The sequence below is a fragment of the Scyliorhinus torazame genome, chromosome 16 (genome assembly GCF_047496885.1).
Source record: "Scyliorhinus torazame isolate Kashiwa2021f chromosome 16, sScyTor2.1, whole genome shotgun sequence".
NCBI lineage: Eukaryota > Metazoa > Chordata > Chondrichthyes > Carcharhiniformes > Scyliorhinidae > Scyliorhinus > Scyliorhinus torazame.
Genome location: NC_092722.1, coordinates 19,137,463 through 19,163,269, shown reverse-complemented (window position 1 = coordinate 19,163,269; position 25,807 = coordinate 19,137,463). Strand labels below are relative to the sequence as shown.

General features: G+C 44.3%; 2 protein-coding genes across 4 annotated transcripts in view; one reads left to right on the top strand and one right to left on the bottom strand.

The window, feature by feature from the left end:
* Positions 1–13,960, bottom strand: part of tp73 (tumor protein p73) — a 285,880-nt gene extending 271,920 nt beyond the window's left edge. For 2 of the 3 annotated variants that reach the window (XM_072478040.1, XM_072478042.1), the window contains exons 1-2: positions 12,823–13,960; positions 11,604–11,812 (exon numbers count right to left, since the gene is read on the bottom strand). The gene's annotated coding sequence lies outside the window, so the exon portion shown is untranslated. The remainder of the gene's footprint in view (positions 1–11,603; positions 11,813–12,822) is intronic. The other variant, XM_072478038.1, reaches the window with a different exon arrangement.
* A 106-nt stretch (positions 13,961–14,066) lies between these two features.
* LOC140392617 (WD repeat-containing protein WRAP73-like) lies at positions 14,067–25,557 on the top strand. The gene is made up of 3 exons (XM_072478043.1): positions 14,067–14,239; positions 18,274–18,426; positions 25,378–25,557. The coding sequence occupies exons 1-3, from the start codon at positions 14,171–14,173 to the stop codon at positions 25,540–25,542; spliced, it is 387 nt and encodes a 128-aa protein (XP_072334144.1). The 5' UTR covers positions 14,067–14,170; the 3' UTR covers positions 25,543–25,557.
* Positions 25,558–25,807: the final 250 nt, after the last annotated feature.

Here is a 25,807-nt window from a genome sequence, read left to right as displayed (position 1 = left end):
GGAGGGAGAGAGGGGGCCGGAGGGAGAGAGGGGGCCGGAGGGAGAGAGGGGGCCGGAGGGAGAGAGAGGGTCGAGGGAGAGAGAGGGTCGAGGGAGAAAGAGGGTCGAGGGAGAAAGAGGGTCGAGGGAGAAAGAGGGCGAACGAGCTTCTTTTTTCAGGATGTAGAAATTTCTGCCTTCAGACAGCAGGCAGCAGAGCGAAAGAGCGAGCTACTTCCAGCTTGAGAGCCCAGTGGCTTCTCCTGGGTTGTCTCTGAAAAAACTCTGAACAGGAACCAATCGCTTTTGGCTGTCAGGCAGAATATGGTCTCTGGCCAATCCATTGGTCACCAGCCAACTGATCGAAACAAACCCCTCCAATCCCCTGGGTACTATAAAGTCTGGGTTCTTCTGCCCAAAATGCAAACCTTTATAACACAGTGTCCTATTTTGACATTTGGGAGTTCCTTACTTCTTCTGCGCAACTTAAAGATATGTCTCCATTAACGATGCATGGACCAAAAATGATAAAGACAAAATAAAAGAAATGGGAACTAAGGGAATCTACAGCAGGAGCCCTTACAGTACTCTACTTGGACCTGAAGGTAGGATTTGTGAATGGGTAAAACAAACATTGCTTTTTTTTTTTAATTTGAAGTGCCCGATTCTTTTTCTTTCCAAATAAGAGACAGTTGGGCTGTTTAACGTCGCCAATCCACCTACCCTGCACATCTTTGGGTTGTGGGTGGTGAGACCCACGCAGACAGGGGGAGAATGTGCAGACTCCACATGGACGGTGACCCGGGGCTGGGATCGAACCCGGGTCCTCGGTGCCGTGAGGCAGCAGTGCTAACCACTGAGCCACCCCAAAACAAACATTGGTGGAATAATATTTCTCAATAAATTAATGTGTTAGATTCTGGTCAAATGGTTGCATAGTCATTGAGAATAGTCTCTGGTCTTATTACCTGTACTTTTTCCTACCTTCTCACGATGGTTTCTGATAACATTATTAGATGAAGGGTCAGAATAAAATTAGATTTATCGAATAAAGTTGAGGTAGTTTTTAATCCATTACATTTATTTGCAATTCCAAACTGAAATGTGATTCAATGTCTCTTGCAACCAAGTTAGTTTTTCTGAGCAGGCCAGAATTTCAACAAAGGTCTTCAGTGTGATTTGTGCTTAGATTTTCCTCAGACAACAAATCTTCCCTTAGTTGTGAAAAGTTAACTGTGGGTAAACCTACACCACATGGGCCACAAAGGTTCAAGAAGGTGGCACACCGACACCTTCTCAAGGGCAATTAGCGATGGGCATTAAATGTTGGCCTAGCAATGCCTACATCCTGTAAAATTATTTTTAAAAGCCGCGATTATCTTTGGATTACCGCAAAGATACAGTTTATGCGATCAGACACAGATATGAAGAATAGAAGCCACCTGGTCTATGCACTGAAAGACTCTTGGCTACATCGAAAGCCATCATATTTGAGAGACTTGGGGGAAAACTGGAAAACTAATTCTTTCCATTTCAGGAATCCCATGAAAAGATTGATAACCTAAAAACACGAAGAAATGACAACTACTGCTGATAATTCGGCTTTTCACTAACGTAGTTCCTCTCGACCCATCTTTTTTTTCTGTATTTGTCCAATTACCATCTCCTTTTGTCATTTAATCTCTTCTGCTTCCCATTTCATCACAGACCTTCATCTTTCTTCTTTCCCCCTCTCCTTCCCACTATATTTGCTGAAAACCTGATACATCTGAAACTTTTTCTAGCTCTGATGGTCATCGACCTAAATCATTAACTCTGTTTCTCTTTCTATAGATGCTGCCTATCTTTGGATTTCTAGCGGTTTCTATTACCTAGCATCTGCAGTATTATGCTTTTGTGTTTAATTCACTGCCACATCTTTTCCAGGAATGCCGGCCTTAGCGAAGTTCCACTCTTCTCTCAGATGAAGGTTTTGTTTGTCTCTCGTATCTTGTTCATCTTCATTGCTTTCTGTTTTAGTTCTTGTGTTTGGTCAGGGATTTAACAAAACTCACTTTCACAACCATATCTCTTTCCTCAACAATCGTCTCAAGCTCAGATTTCGGCCACGTGGATTAGAACTGAAATTCCCCCTTATTGTTGTAGATCCATCCACGATTACAGGTATCTCGAAGACGTTCATCATTACTTGAACTACTGCTCTCATGCATCCTGAGATCCACACTCAATGTCTTGCATCACCACATACTCCCTCTCACATCAGCAGCACTCAAAGCTCTCCTGGTCCACAGTTCCAATTCACCCTTTCCTCATCCAAACTTTAACAAAAGCTTTATTTCTTCCTTTTAAGTATCAAGGATTACAAGCTCCAACAACTCTTGGATATCAGTGCACCTTCAGATCCTCTTCCCCTTCGCTTTCCTGCTACCCATCCTTTCTTCCAATATCATGCCTTCCAATGTTTTCACTATCCCCACGGACCTTTCCCTCTCTGACCCTGAACAACCAACCAATCTGTAACAAAGGCTTCAGCTTCATCCCCTTCTGCTCCCACCTCAATATATTTTGAGCTCAGCACAACACTAACACGTTCCCTCGCCTTCACCTCCATGCCCACTTCTTTAGCCAGTAGTCTTACACCTGCACATCAGAATCTTTCTCATGGCTTCAGATGTCTTGTTTTACCTGGATACCTCTCTTTGGCCTTAACCCTCAATGAATCTTTTAATTGAGAACTGTTGGTGTGTCGATGGCTGGCTCAATTTCTCTGCTCTCTTCACGGACTCTAAACTATCTCCCTCAGAACTTTCAGCATTCCATTCACTCATGACCAATCCGAACAATGCCATTAAACCTAATAATAATAATCGCTTATTGTCACAAGTAGGCTTCAATGAAGTTACTGTGAAAACCCCCTAGTTGCTACATTCCGGCGCCAACCTCTACCTCACAGAGACTGAAAGCCAACTCTCTGACACCTCTTCCTACCTTTCCTGGGACCATGACCCCAGCACTGAACATCATGCCATTGTTTTCGGGACTGTTACCGATCTCATCTCTGCAGATGTTCTCTCCATGGCTGTCAACCATCGACCCTCAGTGCTGCACAGTTTGCTTCTAGTTCCTTCTCAAGATTCACAGACCGGGCTGCTCTGTTAGACCAATTGTTTCAAACTGCTCTTGCCCCAAGGAACTGATTTCTTCCAGATGATTCTATTTTTAAAATTTTCTTGGTCCAGTTTCTTCCCACCTAGTTTCACAACTTTTCTGATGGCCCCTGCCATTTTAGCGGTTTCCAGTTTCCCAGTCCCAACTGTCGCCCTTTCTCCACCAATGTCAAATCCCACTAAAACTCTATTCCCTATCAGGTCAATGTGAGGAATCTACATTTTTTCCTTAGACAGGAACTGAATCTGTTCCCATCCATGACCATCCTCTTCCCCCAGGCTGATTCCCAAATCTAACAACTTTCTGCTTTGAGTCCACTTACTGTCTCCAAATGAAAGTTGTTATGGGAGCCATATGGATCCTAGCTGTGCCTGCCTTTTGTGGGATAAATGGAACATTCTTTGTCCAGGTCCTGTTCATATTGTCTCCTTCAACTCATTTTCAGTACATTGGTACCATTTCTGGCTCTCAACCAAATTGGAAAATTTCATCAACTTTGCTTCAAAGTTCCGCTCTTTCCTTATTTTTACATGGTGCATCTCCAGGTCATCCCTTCCCTTCCTTGACTACTGTCTTCATTTCTGGGGGTAGGCTATTGGTCACTATCTTATGTAAGCTCATGGACTCCCACAGATACCTGAACTACACTTCCTCCCACCCCACTTCCTGCAAAGTCCCAACTTCATTCTCGGAGTGCTTCTGCCTCATCTGTTTTATTGATGCCATCTTTCAAGAACAACAAAGAACAAAGAAATGTACAGCACAGGAACAGGCCCTTCGGCCCTCCAAGCCCCTGCCGACCATGCTGCACGACTAAACTACAATCTTCTACACTTCCTGGGTCCGTATCCCTCTATTCGCATCCTATTCATGTATTTGTCAAGATGCCCCTTAAATGTCACTATCGTCCCTGCTTCCACCACCTCCTCCGGTAGCGAGTTCCAGGCACCCACTACTCTGTGTAAAAGACTTGCCTCGTACATCTACTCTAAACCTTGCCCCTCTCACCTTAAACCTATGCCCCCCATGTAATTGACCCCTCTACCCTGGGGAAAAGCCTCTGACTATCCACTCTGTCTATGCCCCTCATAATTTTGTAGACCTCTATCAGGTCGCCCCTCAACCTCCGTCGTTCCAGTGAGAACAAACCGAGTTTATTCAACCGCTCCTCATAGCTAATGCCCTCCATACCAGGCAACATTCTGGTAAATCTCTTCTGCACCCTCTCTAAAGCCTCCACATCCTTCTGGTAGTGTGGTGACCAGAATTGAACACTGTACTCCAAATGTGGCCTAACTAAGATTCTATACAGCTGCAACATGACCTGCCAATTCTTATACTCAATGCCCCGGCCAATGAAGGCAAGCATGTCGTATGCCTTCTTGACCACCTTTTCCACCTGTGTTGCCCCTTTCAGTGACCTGTGGACCTGTACACCTAGATCTCTCTGACTTACAATACTCTTGAGGGTTCTACCATTCACTGTATATTCCCTACCTGCATTAGACCTTCCAAAATGCATTACCTCACATTTGTCCGGATTGAACTCCATCTGCCATCTCTCCGCCCAAGTCTCCAAACAATCTAAATCCTGCTGTATCCTCTGACAGTCCTCATCGCTATCCTCAATTCCACTAACCTTTGTGTCGTCTGCAAACTTACTAATCAGACCAGTTACATTTTCCTCCAAATCATTTGTATATACTACAAACAGCAAAGGTCCCAGCACTGATCCCTGCGGACCACCACTGGTCACAGCCCTCCAATTAGAAAAGCATCCTTCCATTGCTACTCTCTGCCTTCTATGACCTAGCCAGTTCTGTATCCACCTTGCCAGCTCACCCCTGATCCCGTATGACTTCACCTTTTGTACTAGTCTACCATGAGGGACCTTGTCAAAGGCCTTACTGAAGTCCATATAGACAACATCCACTGCCCTACCTGCATCAATCATCTTTGTGACCTCCTTGAAAAACTCTATCAAGTTAGTGAGACACGACCTCCCCTTCACAAAACCATGCTACCTCTCACTAATATGTCCATTTGCTTCCAAATGGGAGTAGATCCTGTCTCGAAGAATTCTCTCCAGTAATTTCCCTACCACTGACGTAAGGCTCACCAGCCTGTAGTTCCCTGGATTATCCTTGCTACCCTTCTTAAACAGAGGAACAACATTGGCTATTCTCCAGTCCTCCGGGACATCAGCTGAAGACAGTGAGGATCCAAAGATTTCTGTCAAGACCTCAGCAATTTCCTCTCCAGCCTCCTTCAGTATTCTGGGGTAGATCCCATCAGGCCCTGGGGACTTATCTACCTTAAGATTGTTTAAGACGCCCAACACCTCATCTTTTTGGATCTCAATGTGACCCAGGCTATCTACACACCCTTCTCCAGACTCACCATCTACCAATTCCTTCTCTTTGGTGAATACTGATGCAAAGTATTCATTTAGTACCTCGCCTATTTCCTCTGGCTCCACACATAGATTCCCTTGCCTATCCTTCAGTGGGCCAACCCGTTCCCTCTTGCTTTTTATGTACGTGTAAAAAGCCTTGAGATTTTCCTTAACCCTATTTGCCAATGAGTTTTCGTGAGCCCTTCTAGCCCTCCTGACTCCTTGCTTAAGTTCCTTACTACTTTCGTTATATTCCACACAGGCTTCGTCTGTTCACAGCCTTTTAGCCCTGACAAATGCCTCCTTTTTCTTTTTGACAAGGCCTACAATATCTCTCGTTATCCAAGGTTCCCGAAAATTGCCGTTTTTATCCTTCTTCCTCACAGGAACATGCCGGTCCTGAATTCCTTTCAACTGACACTTGAAAGCTTCCCACATGTCAGATGTTGATTTGCCCTCAAACATCCGCCCCCAATCTAGGTTCTTCAGTTCCTGCCTAATATTGTTATAATCTGCCTAATATTGTTATACCAGTATTTCCAATATGTCTTACATTTTTCAAAACTGAGAATTCCCTATCACCATGGTTGATCCGGCCCTTGGCTTTATCCATTCCAGATCCCACGTTCTGCTCCCATCACTTCCCCTTCTTCTAAGAACCAGGATGTGGAGATGCCGGCGTTGGACTGGGGTGAGCACAGTACGAAGTCTTACAACACCAGGTTAAAGTCCAACAGGTTTGTTTCGATGTCACTAGCTTTCGGAGCGCTGCTCCTTCCTCAGGTGAATGAAGAGGTCCATGATGCAGACCTCTTCATTCACCGGAGGAAGGAGCAGCTCTCCGAAAGCTAGTGACATCGAAACAAACCTGTTGGACTCTAAGAACCAGGACAGCCAACCCCCAGTCTTCACAATCACCCTCTGCTGTTTCTGCCACCTCCAAAGTGATGCCACCATCAAACACATTTTACTCTCCCGTCCCACGAGTATTCCAAAGAGAGTGCTCCCTCTGTGACATTGTTGGCCATTCCTCAATCACTGGTCCCCTTCCAATAAAAGTGCATGAGACGAAATACCTGCCCTTTTACCTCCCCCTTTACTATAGCCTAAGGTTCCAAGCATTCCTTTGGAAGTAAAACAGTGACTTATTTGTGCTCATTTTAATATAGTGCACTCTATTCACTGCTCATGATGTGGACGCTTCTATGTTGGGATGAACAAATACAGAATGGGTGACCACTTTGGAACACCTCCATTGATCAAGGATGACCCCTAGCTTCTAATTGCCTGTCATTTTAATTTTGCATTCCACGTCCACTTCAACCTCTGTATCTTTGACTTCATACACTATAATGAAGCTTAGCCCAAGGAACAATGTCTCACCTTTCAACTGGACACTCTACAGCCTCCAGGACTCAACACTGAATTCAAGAATTTACTCCTGCCCCCATTTTTTTTATACAGCAACTGTTCGTGATAATTCTACTTTTCCCATTTATGCCTCCTCCAAACTTCATCTTTGGTTTCTTTACTGGTCCCATTACCATCTCCTTTTGCCTTGAACTATTAAGCCTTTAGTCATTTAATATTTCCTCCACATGAAAATTTCTTGGCAAGTAGAATTAAGATGAATCCCAAAGCTTTTTATTTATATGTAAAAAGCAAGAGGGTGGCCAGGGAAAGGAATGGGCCACTTAAGGACAGAGGGGGGAATCCATGTGTTGAGCCAGAGGAAATGGGCAAGGTACTAAATGAGTACTTTGCATCAGTGTTCACCAAAGAAAGGGGCTTTGTGGAAGATGATTCTTGGGTAGGGTGTGTGGATAGTCTGGACCATGTTAACATCAAAAAGGAGGGAGTATTGGGTCTTTTAAAAGATAATAAGGTAGATAATCTCTGTCTTTCTAATGAAAACAGTCTGAGTCTATTCCGCCTCTCCACATAGCTAACTCCCTCCATACCATGCAACATCCTGATAAACCTCCTCTACACCCTCTCCAAAGCCTCCACATCCTTCTAGTAATGTGGCAACCAGAACTGTATGTAATATTCCAAGTGCGGCCTTACCAAGGTTCTATACAACTGGAACATGACTTGCCAGTTTTTATACTCAATGCCCCGTCCAATGGAGGCAAGCATTCTGTATGCTTTCTTGACTACCTTCAAAGATCTGTGGACCTGTACTTTCTATATTCCCAAGAGTTTTGCAATTTATGATATATTTCTCCTCTATGTTAGACCTGGGCCGATGGGATTTACCCCAGAATACTGAGGGAAGCAAGGGAGGAAATTGATGGGGCTGTGACTGACATCTTTGTATCCTCATTGGCTCCAGGTGATATTCCAGAGGAGTGGAGAATAACTAATGTGGTACCGCTGTTTAAGAAAGGTAGCAGGGATAATTATGGAAACTAAAGGCTGGTGAGCCTCACGTCAGTACTATGTAAATTATTGGAGAGATTACCATTTGGAAACAAATGGACTCATTAGCGATAGACAGCATGGCTTTGTGAATGGGAGGTCGTGCCTCACTAACTTGATCTGAGTTTTTTGAGGAGGTGACAAAGATGATTGATGAGGGGAGGGTGGTGGATGTTGTTTACATGGACTTCAGTAAAGCCTTTGACAAGATGCTTCATGGTACAAAATGTGAAGTCACATGGGATCAGAGGTGAGGTGGTAAGATGGATACAGAACTGGCTTGGTCACAGAAGGCAAAGGGTAGCTGTAGAAGGGTGTTTTTCTGAATGGAAGGTTGTGACTAGTGGTGTTCCACAAGGATCTGTGCTGGGGCCTCTGTTGTTTGTAGTATACTTAAACGATTTGGAGGAAAATGTAGCTGGTCTGATTAGTAAGTTCGCGGATGAGATCAAGGTTGGTGGAGTAGCAGATAGTGTTGAGGATTGTCAGAGGGTACAGCAGGCCATAGATAAGTTGGAGACATGGGCAGAGAAATGGCAAATGGAGTTTAATCCAGACAAATGGAAGGTCTAACATAGAGGGGAAATATATCATAAATTGAAAAATCTTAGGAATATAGAAAGTCAGAGAGATCTGGGTGTGCAGGTCCACAGATCTTTGAAGGTAGACAAGGTAGTCAAGAAAGCATACGGAATGCTTGTTTTCATTGGACGGGGCATTGAGTATAAAAACTGGCAAGTCATGTTCCAGTTGGTAACCTTGGTAAGGCCGCACTTATAATATTACGTACAATTCTGGTTGCCACATTACCAGAAAGATGTGGAGGCTTGAGGGGGTGTAGAGGAGGTTTACCAGGATGTTGCATGATCTGGAGGGGGTTAGCTATGTGGAGAAGCGGAATAGACTCGGACTGTTTTCATTAGAAAGACGGAGATTGAGGGGTGACCTGATAGAGATCGACAAGATTATGAGGGGCATAGATAGAGTGGCTGGGCAGGCATGCTTTCCCATGGTGGAGGTGTCAGTCAACAGGGGGCATAGATTTAAGGTCCGTGGGGCAAAGTTTAGAGGAGATGTGCGAGGCAGGTTTTTAAAAAAATTTTTTTTACAGAGGGTGGTGAGTGTCTGGAACGCGTTGCTAGGGGAGGTTGTGGAAGCAGATACATTAACGGCATTCAAAAGGCATCTTGACAAACACATGGATAGAGTGGGTATAGAGGGGTACGGCACATGGAAGTGCTGAGGGTTTTGGCAAAGGTTGGTATCACGACTGGTACAGGCTTGCAGGGCTGAAGGGCCTGTTCCTGTGCTGTATTGTTCTTTGTACCTTCTACCCTATCAAAGACCTTCCATTTTGTTCTTTCCTTCTCCCTCTCTCTGTACTTTTTACATCCTGTTATATTTCTAACCTTTTCCACTTCTGACAAATGGTTACTGATCTGAAATGTTAATTCTCTTTCTCTCACCAAATGCTCCCTAACCTGCTAAATATTTCCAGCATTATCGTTTTTATTTCATATTTTCAATCCACAGTATTTTGTTTTTGACAGAATAATCAAACTTATAGTAGGACAAAAGGCCATAGATTCAAATCAGAAAAAGGCAAATTTAGGATTGATATTAGGACGTTTGCCATTTCAGAAAGCATAATTAAAAATAATGGACTCACAGATACAGCCGTAGAAGAGGAAACCATGGAATGATCTAAAGACCAATTGGATTTAGAATGGAAGCCCTTTTAAATCATTCTAGAAAGACAAAATTTAATAGGCCAAAAGGTCTTCATCATCAATTATGTTCTAAATAGCTGATCTACCTGTGTCCATTTCATTTATTGATAAAACTTTATTTTAAAGGCGTCAGCCTTGGCTCATTTGGTAGCATGTTCATCTCTGAATCACGAGGTTGTGGGTTCAAGTACCTCTCCAGAGACTTTGCATAAATTATCCAAGCTGACAGTGTAGTATTGAAATTGTATTGTCCTGTATGATGCTCTGTCTGCCGCTCTCTCAGGTAAACATAAAAGATCACATGATACTGTTTGAAGACAAATTCAGGGTCATTTCCAGTATTTAGCCCTTAATCAACATAATTAAAACAGAATATTTGGTCATTTATTGTTTATTGTGGGCTGTGTGCAATTTGACTGCTGCCTTGTCCTACATTACAACAGTAACAGCACTTCCTTGGTTTAAAGTGCTACAGGACATTCCAAGGTCGTGAAAGATGCTATACTGTAAGTTGATTATTTCTTCCTTAAATCACAAACTTTCCTGCTCACAGACTCGCCTCTTTCTCAAACACCAACTGCCTGAAACACAAAACAAATCTTAGATTTGGCAATCTTACAAGTGCAAATTGAAAACGATGAAGAGGAAGTTCACAGCATCATCGTGGAAAGAAAGCAAAACTGTTTATTGCCTGTGACAGTTGAAGCCTCCTGCAGGTAGCCCCTTTAGTGATTTCACCTTTGATGGGAACCCACCTTCATGGAAAAAAAATCATTTGTAAACGTATTTCTCATTGTTGGGGAAGCTAGGAGGCAAAGTTTGCTGTTGTGCCAGTTTTACTATGTTGATGTCATTCTGAAATGAGGTGGTGTTTTGACACAATTTGTGTCATTGCACGCAAGTGTTTGCAAACAAATGATGAAAAAAGGCTTCTCGGATACTTTTGCATCTTTAAAAAGACTGAAAGCAGTCTGCAACAATTTGCTAGCTCCCATTACACAAGGTAAGGAACCCCATTTTCATGGAAAAGGAACAGGGAAACAGGGAAACTCATGTACTATAATGTAAGATAGCGAATCACTGGGCTTCTTCCACCGCCTGCCTGCCTTTCTAAGAATATACAAAATACATTCTAATAGGATTTGCCTACACCCTACTTTAAAAAGCAATAATTGTTCCTCAGTATCTTGTTCAATTTAAGACATTTTTGCAAACATGATAGAACTTGCTATATTTCTGGCATACATCTGCACAAAATCCATAATATCCACAATGGCACTGTATGGCTGGTTATACAATCTGGATATGAAAGACTATATTTTAAATTCGCAGGGCACACCTTCAATTAAATAAGATTATTGAGGGGAAATTTGGGGTTCAGTGCACTGAAGATTTTAAGCTATAATTTGTAAACGAAAGATTAAATATCTGAAATTATCAACTGAAGTTCGTACTGAGATATTACAGCTTATTCAGAATGATAATGAGCGAAAGACAATTTTGCAATCGAATAAAAGCTAAAATTATGCATAAAATCTCGAATGGTTTGAAATTGAGCACAATACGATGCCGGCAAGGAAATAAAACACTTTTGTTCTGCCGCCATCAGGCCATCAAATATATATGTGGCATTATAAATACATGTCACCCCATGTCGGAGGAAATAATTTATATATAGAGTAACTCACAATATTGAGCGTTGTGAAGTAGCCTGAGCAGTTATAGAAAATCACAAGGGAAAATATATTATTAAAAAACATGTAAGAGATCGAGCCAACTTTCAAAGTTTAAAATACCACAGGCTGTTTCAATGTTGCGCACGCAAAAAAAAAACATTAAACGAAGTGGATTATTTCACCCCGGATCTACCGATATTTCGTGCAGAAACCGCCAAAATCCCCTTTTCTCACCTGGCTTTAGGAGAGTTGCTGCGGTCGCCTTGCGAATACAGATTGAAGACAACGTCTGACTCCCTGCTGGTCACAGGCGGAGTGTGTGTTGCCCGGAGTTCAATTCAGCAACATTGTCCGATTGCAAACGATTCGGGGAACTCAGAGCAGGCGTCTCCCCCGGTTCAGCAACGGGAGAGTGCATTTGAGATGGGTCAGTGTTACCTGGGCTGGAGAAAGAGAGGGTCGAGACTGACAGCTCCGCCTGGCTGGGGGCCAGAGGGAGAGTCTCTGGCTGTTTTTGTATATACTGTATATAAAGGCTGATTCATTCAGAGACAAGAGAGAGAGTGGGAGAGTCCCGTCTGCCAAAGGCACAGCCGCCACTATGGCTTCTACAGGCGGGAAGAAAATACAATTAACAGGGGGAGAGAAACGGCTCAGTAAAGAACAAAGAAATGGCAAAATACACTTTTAATAATGACTCTGAAAAACAGATTAAATCCAAAAACAAAATCATGTGGGGGAAAAAAAAAATTAGACCCAAAAAGGAACTTGCAAAACCAAATCGGGTGGCACTTTATAATGTGAAATATCAATCCTTCGAAACTCTTGGCTGATCTTTTAAAGTCTCAAGGGAAGTTTGCAAAATAGAAGGAAACAAGCAATATTTGCATTTACAAAGCACCATTATTACAGCGTCTAAAATGTCTGTATGTGTTTCACAAAGTGAGTTTATTTTCAAGTGTAGTCAGTGATTGTTCTAATATAGACATGGGGGCGGGCAACTATAATGTCAGCAACACAAAGCGGAAATCAGACAAATAACCAATTAATCTATTTAATTTCAGTGCTGATGGGAACGAATGTTGGCCAGGGCAATCCTTCCTCTTCTTCCGATAGTGCAAACAGATCTTTAATTTCCATCAAAACAGGCAAAGAGGACCCAGTTTAATAATGGTTTATTTGAAGGATTGGTTTAGCATTCGCTCGTTATAGATACACTCTGAGTAGCAACTAAGTAAAACAATCATACAGACCTGGGAACACTGTTACACATGTTACTCTATTAAGACAGTAACACAAAACTGCAGAAAAATGTAGGAAAACAATTGTAATATAAACATCAGGACGCGCATAGTGCCTAGATTGAATAAAAATATATCTTAACTGTCTTTATAATGGAACGAGTTGATCTTCCCGTCACAATTTTGTTTTCAAATTGGCTGCTAATTTTTACCTGGACGTCTATCTCAGCACAGACAGCCCTCTTCATTCCTCGTGGGTGACAGTTCTGTAATCCTCGTCTCCTGCTCAGAGAAGCCCGCTGTCCTCTAATATTTTCTTTTGTTGTGTGGGCAACGCTTCCTTTATTGCCCAACCACAGTTGTCCTGAGAAAATGAACAACTGCAGTCCTTTCTTGCAATGGAATTGTGGATGGACTATATTTCATAGTCTGGGGATTTAGACTTTTCTTTAAAGAAGTGAAAATGTCATGTTGTGCAGTAACATTATTGTGATTTGCATGACTCAGGTAAAACAAATCAGACTGAACAAATATTAAGGACACACGGTTGTGCAAATATTGAGGAGAATTTGTTGCAAAGCGACAGTTGGCTATGAAGCCATGACATAATCTCAAATCAGACCACTTTAAATAGCACGTTTGGGCAGTCACCAGGAACAAAGTAACGGGTTCTAAGATTATATTCGATCGATTTGCCCTGGCAGTTCCCCCTCATACTTTACTCTGCCAGGGGTCTCACTCCAAATGCGAAATCCCTTTCAGGAATCCGTTGCTTCCTCACCCCGGCCAACAGTTAGAAACTACAGTTCCCAGAAGGCAGCGGTATCAGCTTCCGTTACCCCCCCCCTCCCCGCTGCCATTGGTGGAAATGGCTGTCAATCAGAGTACAAAGCCTGACTCTTCCGGCGGGCTCGCTGTGTTCAAATGGCGGTTAAACGGTTTTCGGAAACCCGAACGGGTACAGAGCCGGAGAGCGTGGTTTAGAGGCGGTCCAGTCCAGTCAAACCCGGGACAGGGCCAGTGGCCGGAGTGGGCAGGCTGAGGGATAGCGCCAGGGGTCCGGTGCGGACAGGCCGAGGGACAGGGCCGGGGGTCCGGTGCGGACAGGCCCGGGGGGGATAGGCCGAGGGACAGGGCCGGGGGGGATAGGCCGAGGGACAGGGCCGGGGGGGATAGGCCGAGGGACAGGGCCGGGGGTCCGGTGCGGATAGGCCGGGGGACAGGGCCGGGGTCCGGTGCGGACAGGGCCGGGGGGCCGGTGCGGACAGGCCGAGGGACAGGGCCGGGGGGGATAGGCCGAGGGACAGGGCCGGGGGTCCGGTGCGGACAGGGCCGGGGGGCCGGTGCGGACAGGCCGAGGGACAGGGCCGGGGGTCCGGTGCGGACAGGCCGAGGGATAGGGCCGGGGTCCGGTGCGGACAGGCCGAGGGACAGGGCTGGGGGACCGGAGCGGGCAGGCCGAGGTTCAGGGCCGGGGGCCCGGAGCGGGCAGGCTGAGTGCCGGGGGACGGGGCCGGAGCGGTCAGGTCGAGTGCCGGGGGGCAGGCCGAGGCAGTTGCGATGAATTTCTCGGAACTTTTCAAACAGTCGAATCAGCTGTGCAGACTGTCACCTGACGGAAGGTATTCGGTAAGTGAAGGTATCGCCGACAGGTCCGAGACCGGCTGTGGACACTCTGCTTCTCCATTAATAAACATTCCGAGGTGGACATGTTCAGATCCAGTGTAATGGCTCGGGTGTGACATTCTCAGTTTCCACTACAAAGCCTCCATTGCAGATTTTACTTCTGTCCAATACTGTCAAAAACAGGCGCATTGGTTATTCATATCTTAGTTTGTGAGACCTTATCGTGATGGCATCTTTTGCGTTGAGCGAGCTTCCATACTGAGAAGCTGAGGAAAGTGCATGTCCACAGATCCCTGTACGTGGCCAGACAGCTGGTGGTTAGGAAAGTATACAGGATTTGCCTTTTATTAGTAGCCGGTGCTGGAACTGCATAAAACACTAGTTAGGGCACAACCTGACTGAATATTGTGTGTAGTTCTGCTCACCACGCACCAGAGGAGATGTATGAGGATGTTGTTTGAGAATTTTTGTTATGAGGAAAGATTAGATAGACTAGGGTTGTTTTCTTTGCAACAGTGGAGGCTGATGGTGCAGCAATTCGAGGGGCCTAGGTAGATAAAATGGCCCTATTCCATTTGGTTGAGGGGTTCATAATGGGGGGGGGGGGGGCATAGATTCAGGGTAAGGGGTAGAAGTGGGGATTTTCTTTCCGTGTAGAGGGTGGTAGGGAATTCCCTCCCCCCCAGGAATCTGGGACTTACTGCCTGAAAGTACTGCCAGAAACCTTCATAACGTTCAAGAGGTACTTGGGTATGCATTTGGAGGGCCATAACCTACAAAGCTGAGGTGGAAAGTGGGATTAGGCTGGATGGCTGTTTGGCGGTCAGCAGGATCACTATGGTCTGAATGGCCTCCTGTGCTAAATCTCTGATTCTTTGAAAGACATTTATTATCTGCGAAGTGTTAATGTTGTACCACTTTTCAAGAAATGGGAGGGTTGAGCCAGGAAATTACAGACCAGCCAACCAAACATTAGAAGGAGTTTATTGGAAATCATTATAAGGAACAGGAACTTTTATTTAGAAAGGAATGGGTTTAGTCAATAAGAGCCAGCATGGAGTTGTTAAGTCAAATTGTGTCTAACAAACTTGTTTAAATTCTTAGAATTAACAGATTATTTTGACAAGGGGCCACATAGGTTTATCAAGAGGTTGGCCGCTACGTCCAGTGACGAGGATGTGCTGAGCAGTCGCACATCAGGTGGCTCTCCTCCAGAATATAGTACATAGGCACATTTGGCCAAATGTAGCCCAAAAATTTGGACGACTTCAACCGCTAAACAGAAAAGACAGAGAAGAAGAGCAATATATCAGCAAGCAGTAGCTAAGAGGCCGCAGGAACCCCGCACCTGGGAAGGATGGAAGACATTCCTAACCAAGGAATTGACCGCGATGAAGGAAGAGATCAAAGTGGAGATCCTGGTGGTGAATGCGCTGGTTGCCATACAGATGCCGCTCAATGGGATGGGGAAGACGCTGGAGGCTCAGGGAAGAACAATCCAGTAGCTCCAAAAGGCATTGACTGGCCAGAGTGACAGGATTGTCACTCTGGAAGCAGAGATAAAAAGATTGGTGGTGACCCAAGGGAACCTGAAGGGGAATGTTGAGGACCAGGAGAACCGGTCTCGGTGACAGAATATTTGAATAGTAGGCCTGCCAACAGGAAAAATCAAGGGCAGACACCTGAATGACTACGTGGCCCAGTAGACAGCTAACTGCAAACCTCAGACGGCTGCTGAATGTGATACTGACTCCTTCCGAGGAGAGAACACCAGAAGGTGATAGTCTCCCTGGTTGCAGAAAAGGCCTTCGACAGAGTTGAGTGGAAGTACCTTATTGAGGTACTGGAGCAGTTTGGCCTAGGGACAGGGTTCATGAGGGTTAAACTCCTGTACAATGCCCTCAAGATGAGCGTTGGGGCCAATACCACGAGCTCTGAATAGCTCCGATTGCACAGGGGCACCAGGCAGGGATGCCTGCTGTTCCTGCTCCTGTTTACCCTGGCAATTGAACCCCTTACATTGTAAAGGAGAAGAAGCATGGGAGGCCTGGCCCTCCTGAACTTGCAATACTACCACTGGACAGCCACAGCCGAGAGACTGGGAGGGGATGGGTGAAGGAACCAAACATGGAATGGGTGAGGGTGGAAGAGTCCTTCTGCACCGGCATGACCCTCCAAGCCCTTGCCATGATGGTGCTCCTATCCCCGCCGGCAAGACACTCAAACCAGTAGTAGCAACACTGATAACCTGGAACCAGATGAGATAGCACTTTGGTCCACTAGGTGTCCACTATGACCCCCATCTACGGCAATTGGGTGCAACAGTAATACAGTAGTTAGTACTGTTGCTTCACAGCTCCAGGGTCCCAGGTTCTATTCCTGGCTTGGGTCACTGTCTGTGTGGAGTTTTCACCTTCTCCTCTTGTCTGCGTGGGTTTCCTCCAGGTGTTCCGGTTTCCTCCCACATTCCAGAGATGTGCAAGTTCGGTGGATAGGCCATGCTAAATTGCCCTTAAGTGTTGGAGCTGATGGAGAGACTGGAATTACCGAACGGACAGGAACTCTGATGTTTACAAATCCAACACTTCACAGTAACTTCATTTGAAGCCTACTTGTGACAAGCGATTTTCATTTCATTAAGTAAACCATTCGAGGGTCAGAAGATAGCTTCCACAAAGCATGGAGGCCATTCAGCTGCCTGTCCAAACCTGTTCGAAGCTAACAACGGATAGAACCGGTGGGGTGTTGGGGATGTGCACAGGAACCACCAGGTAGGAATGGGGTGGGGGCAACAGGTGGAGAGACCTAAGGAGATGCCAACACAGGGACTAGAGGGTAGAGGGCCCCTCACAAAGCAATTAGAATAAAACAAACCATCTACAGTGAAAGGAAGGCCTAGGATAGGACCTGCAGACAGGAGAAGGCGGGGGGGGGGGGGGGGGGGGGGGGGGGAAGAAGAGAGAGAATAGGGGTGGAGGGACAACGTGTAAATTATAACCATTTCATCCATTTCTTGTGCAATGTAAACTTTAATCAAAATATTTTAAAGAAAAGGTTGGAAGCTGACTCTCAGGGACTCTGCTGTGATACTTGTAGGAGTACTTGATTTTACATAAGTTCTTGTATCATAGAATTTACAGTGCAGAAGGAGACCATTCGGCCCATCGAGTCTGCACCGGCTCTTAGAAAGCACCCCACCCAAGGTCCACACCTCCACCCTATCCCCATAACCCTGTAACCCCACCCAACACTAAGGGCAATTTTGGACACTATGGGCAATTTAGCATGGCCAATCCACCTAACCCGCACATCTTTGGACTGTGGGAGGAAACCGGAGCACCCGGAGGAAACACACGCAGACACGGTGAATGTGCAGACTCCGCACAGATAGTGACCCAAGCCGGGAATCAAACCCGGGACCCTGGAGCTGTGAAGCAATTGTGCTATCCGCAATGCTACCATGCTGCCCTTATTCAGGAAACTCCTCAGATTTTCATTCAATCTCCTTTCTGTTCTTTGCCCTTTTCCAAATTAAATTGATGGTTGCAGTCTCCTTGTTAGATGCCACCACCATTCCACCATTTCCCCACGACACCCTAGCAAATTTTTGCATTTGGTAACTCAATAGCGCATTGCTATATATCAATGAAATCTGTTTGCAAGGAAAGTGCAGTTTTTCATTTGAGATGCTGATAGACTTTTGATAATTAGATTGCGTGGCTGGAATCAACATTATTTGCAGATGGCCATCTGGAAGAAAGTTTGAATCTTTGGAGGTTTATAAATGTTATTTAAAGGGATCATAACTGAGGCATTCAGAAGGAAGGTTATTGTGCCACTGTCTGCAGTCAAGGGTTATGTATAGATCAGTGATACAAAATTATGATGTGCTCCCATAGGATCTCATCTTGAGAGTGGAGGTAATATCTGGGGGCAACAAGACTGAATAACTAGTCCAAGAAATGTGTGAAATATTTTTGGCAGGGGCGGAGAAATAATGTATTTGATATTTTTGTGTATTTGATATTTTTGTGCAGGCTGTGTGTGTCCAATACCGACTGGTAATCCGTGATGTGCACACCTTGCAGGTCCTGCACCTGTACACGTGTTTGGACCAGATTCAATATGTGGAATGGTCTGCAGACTCTCTTTTCATCTTGTGTGCCATGTACAAGCGTGGACTCGTACAGGTAAAGTAGGTCTGTGTGACTATATTTCTTTGGAATGCATTTCATTTCCATTAAATTCTCTTCCAACAGAAATAGTAATCTATGCGGTACAGTTTTGGAAGATGTCTGCTCTAGTATGTTTTTAATTTAACTAAATTGTAGGCTTGCTACTGATAATACTGAAATCTGAAAAGACCATTTAATCCAATTCTGTGTCCTGTGCATGACGCAGTCTGAATATTTCTCATTTCTTTCCGACATGCAACATTTAGTGACTCGTGGAATATGATTGTTCTGGTGGATTAACTTAAACCAGTACTTGGATTTGAGCAATAGATTTAAATTACTTGTTGGATACTGCCCATTTTAGATAACCTGTTTGCGATCAGTTTTGCAGCATGGAAAAGGGCAATTGGTTATCTTGCTGTAAATTAGTGAGTGTTGTTGCAACAAGGGCCCAAATCTTTTGAAGGTTTCTCTTGCTGCTGCTATCTGAAAGATTTAGGATCTAATCTGGAATAATTTTTTTTACCCAATTAATTTTTTCCAATTAAAGGTCAATTTAGCATGGGCCAATCCACATCTTTGGTTTGTGGGGGTGAATCCCCCACAAACACAAGGAGAATGTGCAAACTCCACACGGACAGTGACCCAGAGCCGGGATCGAACCTGGGACCTCAACGCCGTGAGGCAGCAGTACTAACCACTGCACCACCTTGCTGCCCTCGAATCTGAAGTTCTTGAGGGGGGCAGGGGCACTTTCTTAATTTCTGCCCATTGTAATATGGCGTCAGTCTTTGTTCAATGTAGCACCCTCATCTTGAATTAGAAGGTTGTGTTGACCTAGTTCCACTCCAGTAAGACCATAATCTATGCTGATTCAGTGGATGCTGCACTGTTGGATGTAATGTATTTTGGGTAAGATGTTCAACCAAGTAATATGATGTTGGATGGATGTAAAAGATCACACTGAAGAAGAGTAGGGAATTTCTCCACGGTGTCCTGGTCCACATTTATCCTCAAACACGCCACAAAAACACATGATCTAGTCGTCATCTCATCTCATTGCTGTTTTGTGGGACCTTGCTGTATGAAAATTGGCTACCACATTTCCTACACTACAATGATGACTTCATTTGCTGTAAGCACTTGAGGTGTTCTGAGATTGAAGGATACTATATAAATGGAACTTCATACACTTTATTCACCTGATCCAAGTCACTTGAGCCAGTTATTGCTTCAGCCAAGTAATGCTCACCTTGTACAATCAGGATCTTGAATCTCATCAGTGTGCATGTCAGCATGTGATATCTCTTGCATGTTGGCGCTTCTAGGATGGAGCTTTGAAGGACACTTGTGCCTGATGTCTTGGGCAAACGATTCACGTATGGACAGTAAAGGTACCATGGGGCTTGGTGTGTGTTTAGCTCTTTTAAGAGTTTGGATCTATGTGATTATAGATTTGAATTTGATTTATTGTCAGGTGTACGGAGTTACAGTGAAAAGTATTGTTCTGTGTACAGTCCAGACAGATCGTTCCATACATGAAAAACAGTACATACGTAAAGGCACCAGCATCGAGTGAACATAGAGTGTAGTACTACTCAGTAGAGAAGATGTGTGAAGAAATCAGTTCAGTCCATAAGAGTCATTTGGGAGTCTGGTAACAGCAGGGAAGAAGCTGTTTTGGAACCCATTAGTGCGTGTTCTCAAACTTTTGGATCTCTTGCCCGATGGAAGAAGTTGAAGAGAATAACCTGGGTGGGAGGGTCTTTGATGGCTGCTTTTCCAAGGCAGTGGGATGTGTAGACAGTCAATGGATGGGAGGTGGGTTCGTGTGATGGACTGGGCTATGTTCACCACTCTTTGTAGTTTCTTATGGTCTTGGGCCTGGCAGTTATCATACCAGGGTATGATGCGGCCAGATAGGATGCTTACAATGGACATCTGTAAAAATTGGTAAGAGTCAATGTGGATATGCCAAATTTCCTTTAGTTTCCCAAGAAAGTTTAGGCGCTATTGTGCTTTCTTGGTTGACGTGGGTGGACCGGGATAGATTGTTGATGTGTACACCCTGGAATTTGAAGCGGTCAACCATCTCTACCTCTGCATCTTGGATGCAGACAGGTGTGTGGACTTTGCTTCCTGAAGTCAATGACCAACTCTTTAGTTTTGCTGACATTTGAGGGAGAGATTGTTGTCGTTTCATCACGCCACTAAGTTCTCCATCTCCCTCTGAGTCATCGTTGTTCGAGATCCGACCCATTACGGTCGTGTCACCAGCAAACATGCAGATGGAATTGGAGCCAAATTTTGCTGCAGTGGTGTGTGTGCGCGTGCGTGCTTGTTTATTCGGACTGTGGGAGGAAACCGAGTACCTGGAGGAAATGCATACAAACACGGCGAGAATGTGCAAACTCCACACAGACAGTCACCCTAGGCCGGAATTGATTCCGGGTCCCTGGTGCTGTGCGGCAGCCATGCTAACCACTGTGCCACAAATTCTCAACTCCTTTAATGTGTTGTCACCCATTACATCTATGCTCATCTTTTTCAGAACTTCATGGTTGGATCCTTCCCATCAGGTTTCTGCCCCTGTCAGAAATGGCTGTTCAGCCACAAATGACAACCTATGTGGCAGAGATAAACTAGCCCTCCTTGTTAAGCTGTCTTCTCCCTTTGACATGATTGACCATCCTTCTCCAATGCCACCCACTGTTGTACAGCTGGGTGGAAATGCGCTCACCTGGTTCTGTTGGCCTCCTCTTTTTCATCCACCTACTGTGCCTCCATGCAGCCATCCAAATCCACACAGTTAGTTTTTGCAAAGTTAGCAATATCCTGCCCTACATGTCTAACACTCCACCCTCCAGTATCACACTGCCTGTCCATCATCCAGTACTGGCTAAGTTGAAATTTCCTCTAACTAAATATTGGGAGAACTGGAGGCATTGTCTTCACGACTGCATATTCTGTTTCCAAATCACCGAGTCAGTCCCTCTCTTGGCAACTGGCTGAGGCTAAACTAGACTGTTTGCAACCTGGTGTTGTACCTGATCTCGAGACTAAAAGTCCAAACCCACATCTATGCCCTCAAAGACCAACTATTATTACCTTCATAATATTGCCTTGCATTCATTGCTCTTCCCTCCGCTCATCTGCTTGTAAACCTTTGTTACCTGCAGGTTTGAAGATTGCAAGGAACTCTGGGTTGGCCTCCTATCTACCATCCCCCATAAACCTGAAAGCTATAATCATCCGAAATTCTGCTGCCTGTTTCCGAACTTGCACAAAGTCCTATTAATTCCTCACCACTGGGCTTACTGAATTATTGGCTCCTGGTTAAGCAATGCCTTTTCTAAAATAAAAGTTCTATTCTTCTTTTCAGCTTCCTCCATTGCCTTGTATTTTTGTGACCTCCTCCAGCAATACAACTCTTCAAGATACCCACTCTGCTCAAATTCTGAATACGAACAGCCCCAGTTTTAATTGCTGCCAAGCCTTCAACTGTTGAGGCCCTAAACTCTGGAATTTCCTCCCTCAGCCTCTGTTTCTCTCCAAAAGCAAAATACTGTGGATGCTGGAAATTTGAAATAAAAACAGAAAAAGCTGCAAATACTCAGCAGGTCTGGCAATGTCTTTGGAAAAATTAAAAGAATTAACATTTCAGGCCTTGACCGGGTGACTTGAAAGGCGAGTTACCTGAAATGTTAACACTTGTACACTTTGTAAGAGTAGAAAACTAGACTAATTGCTTCAAAATCGAAGTTAAAATCAGCAGCCTATTCGTACTTCTGATGTTCAGATAGTGATAGGACAAGTAAACTTCCAAAATCCTTGACTGCTATCAGGGAGAGTTTTTTGAAAACCATGGAGTGGGCTGTAAAATGTCTAGATGGGCTTGTTAAGGCAGAAATTTGCACTTGTGTCTCTGGCATTTACTAACAAAATATAACGTTGCAGTGATGAGGAAGGTATCATCTGCTTTTGAATTGGCCAGATTCCATTTTGTGTCTCCCTGCTGTCCATCCTCATGATGACCTAGGTAGATAATGCCTAATCTTTGCTTCACTGGCTACAAATGAGCTGAAAATCTAGTCCTGTAGTGTCATGGAAAATCAAGATGTGGAGATGCCGGCGTTGGACTGGGGTGAGCACAGTGCGAAGTCTTACAACACCAGGTTAAAGTCCAACAGGTTTGTTTCGATGTCACTAGCTTTCGGAGTGCTGCTCCTTCCTCAGGTGAATGAAGAGGTCAGTTCCAGAAACACATATATAGACAAATTCAAAGATGCCAAACAATGCTTGAAATGCGAGCATTAGCAGGTGATTAAATCTTTACAGATCCAGAGATGGGGTAACCCCAGGTTAAAGAGGTGTGAATTGTCTCAAGCCAGGACAGTTGGTAGGATTTCGCAGGCCAGATGGTGGGGGATGAATGTAATGCGACATGAATCCCAGGTCCCGGTTGAGGCCGCACTCGTGTGCGGAACTTGGCTATAAGTTTCTGCTCGGTGATTCTGCATTGTTTGCAGCAAACTACCCAGTCTTCAGAACAGTGACCTCGACACCACACAACCCTGTCATGGCAATCTCTGCAAGACGTGCCAGATCATCGACATGGATACCACCATTACACGTGAGAACACCACCCACCAGGTACGCGGTACATACTCGTGCGACTCGGCCAACGTTGTCTATCTCATACGCTGCAGGAAAGGATGTCCCAAAGCATGGTACATTGGCGAGACCATGCAGACGCTGCGACAACGAATGAACGGACATCGCGCAACAATCACCAGGCAGGAATGTTCCCTTCCAGTCGCGGAACACTTCAGCAGTCAAGGGCATTCAGCCTCTGATCTCCGGGTAAGCGTTCTCCAAGGCGGCCTTCAGGACCCGCGACAACGCAGAATCGCCGAGCAGAAACTTATAGCCAAGTTCCGCACACATGAGTGCGGCCTCAACCGGGACCTGGGATTCATGTCGCATTACATTCATCCCCCACCATCTGGCCTGCGAAATCCTACCAACTGTCCTGGCTTGAGACAATTCACACCTCTTTAACCTGGGGTTACCCCATCTCTGGATCTGTAAAGATTTAATCACCTGCTAATGCTCGCATTCCTAGCATTGTTTGGCATCTTTGAATTTGTCTATATATGTGTTTCTGGAACAGACCTCTTCATTCACCTGAGGAAGGAGCAGCGCTCCGAAAGCTAGTGACATCGAAACAAACCTGTTGGACTTTAACCTGGTGTTGTAAGACTTCGTACCATGGAAAATCAAGGTTGCATTCTCAATTATATTTTGTGATGCATCATCTTTTTAAAAAATAAATTTAGAGTACCCAATTCTATTTCCAATAAGGGGCAATTTAGATGGCCAATCCACCTACCCCGCATATCTGTGGGTTGAGGGGGTGAGACCCACGCAGACACTGGGAGAATGTGCAAACTCCACACGGACAGTGACCCAGGGTCGAACCCGAGTCCTCGGTGAGGTGAGGCAGCAGTGCTAACTAATGCGCCACCCTGTGATGCATCATCAATATGCTTTGCCACTGCTTCACTTAAAATCCTAGCTGAAGAAGATATACATCTGTGAAGCCAATGGTAGTTTTAAGATGTTGCAGCTATGGGTACTCAAAATAAAATCAATATATTAACATGCAGTGTGTTCGATTGATTTATTCACACATCCCCTGATCGACATATCGTTAATTTGACAATGTTCTAATGAGCATCGCTACAGTTATGCAGAATTAAAATGTTTTAGAACAGATGTTATGAAAAGGTTTTAAATATAATGTACATTGCATTAAAATGCAAATTTTTTGGGGGAAATTGCAGCTTCATGCAAATCCAAAAAATAGTTAATAATTTCTCAGAAAAATGCAGAATGACCAAATTAAAGTGTTGTTTTATTTATTTATTTGCATTGTGTGTGTCATTTGTCTTTTTCAAAAGTATTAATTGGTCTTTTCATTTCATTTTTCATTTCATTGTCTTTTTCAAAAGTGTTAATCGGTATTTTAAGATAGTTACCTATGCTCCACAATTTCCCAGGTACTCACTACCCTCTACTCTCTCGCCCAAGTGGTCATTTCTGATGTGAGACTTGCCAAAGGCAAAGCGGAATATTCAACTAACTTTGTAAAGACATTGACCTAACCTGGAGCCCTTGTAATTGTTATATCAGTTCTACATCAGATAGTATATTTTGTACACTTGGCATTGCTTTATTTTTTTTGCCATTTTCTTGAAATGGTTGCTGTGTTACTAGTGTTAAATATTGTAAAATACAGTCAGATGCAAATCTTGAGGATTTAAATGTTCTTAAATTACTGATGCAAGATTTTGTTAGCATTTCTATTCCAAAAGTCAAGTCCATCACCAGTCAGTCCTTTGCAGGTTACTAATGTCCTTTTGGAACAACTGCTCTAATGTGGGTTTTACACATTACGTTGCTGATGCACTACAAAATTTGGAACCTTTGCCTAAAAGTGTTTTGTTATACAATGGACATGAAACAAATTGACTGCTCAAGCTGATTCTGAAGCTAACTTTCTCATTCAAAATGCACATTTCAGTCTACATTATGGGTATTAATTACGTTTTTGAAGTTTAGATAATTGACCTATCATCTGCACATGAACTTTATTCTCCATTGAATGCAGACTCTCCTGAAGTCTGTCATCTGCTAGCCAAAGTGAACACCCTTCTAATATAGTAGTCTATTGCAAATCATGACATTGGCATTGTAGGTAAGGGACACTATTACCTTTTCAGTGGTATCCAGCATTGACCTGTCATGATCCAGCTTGTCTTCCAAAATTCTATATGGATTGCGCTGATGGTTGAGTAGCTGCTTGCGCTTGCGTGCTCGCTCTCGCTTTTGAACAGGGAAGGTATGACTATTTGTCAGTGTAGTCTGTGATCATATTTAGATTGTGGCTTTTTTTAAAAACAGGTCTGGTCCTTGGAGCAGCCTGATTGGCACTGCAAGATTGACGAGGGATCAGCTGGGTTAATGGCCTCGCGCTGGAGTCCAGATGGACGGCACATTCTCAATACTACAGAGTTCCATGTAAGTGATAATGCCCCACAGTACGGCATCAACTGTTGCTGTCTGTAGTTTTATGCTGAAATAGGAATTAGACAGTTGTTTGTCACTCCGTCTGCTTCTGTTGCATTATATTATGTTATGAGGGAGTTGAAAGATTTCAGTATGATGATGGAGTTCAGATACCACAATAAATTGATAATGCAGCCTGAACTCTTGGTGTCCTGGATCTTAACATGTGGCTTTTTAAAGTAAATTGCTTTCTCAATGGTGTCATAACCTTTAGAAATAGATATAAAATATAATATGACAGGGTATCCTTGGCAATATATAATTT

Bases quoted from the DNA above. Each gene is read 5' to 3' on its own strand.
- LOC140392617 (XM_072478043.1), top strand. From the start codon at position 14,171: ATGAATTTCTCGGAACTTTTCAAACAGTCGAATCAGCTGTGCAGACTG. The intron at 14,240-18,273 runs GTAAGTGAAGGT...ATTTTTGTGCAG, and splicing joins CACCTGACGGAAGGTATTCG to GCTGTGTGTGTCCAATACCG. The intron at 18,427-25,377 runs GTAAAGTAGGTC...TTTTAAAAACAG, and splicing joins ACAAGCGTGGACTCGTACAG to GTCTGGTCCTTGGAGCAGCC.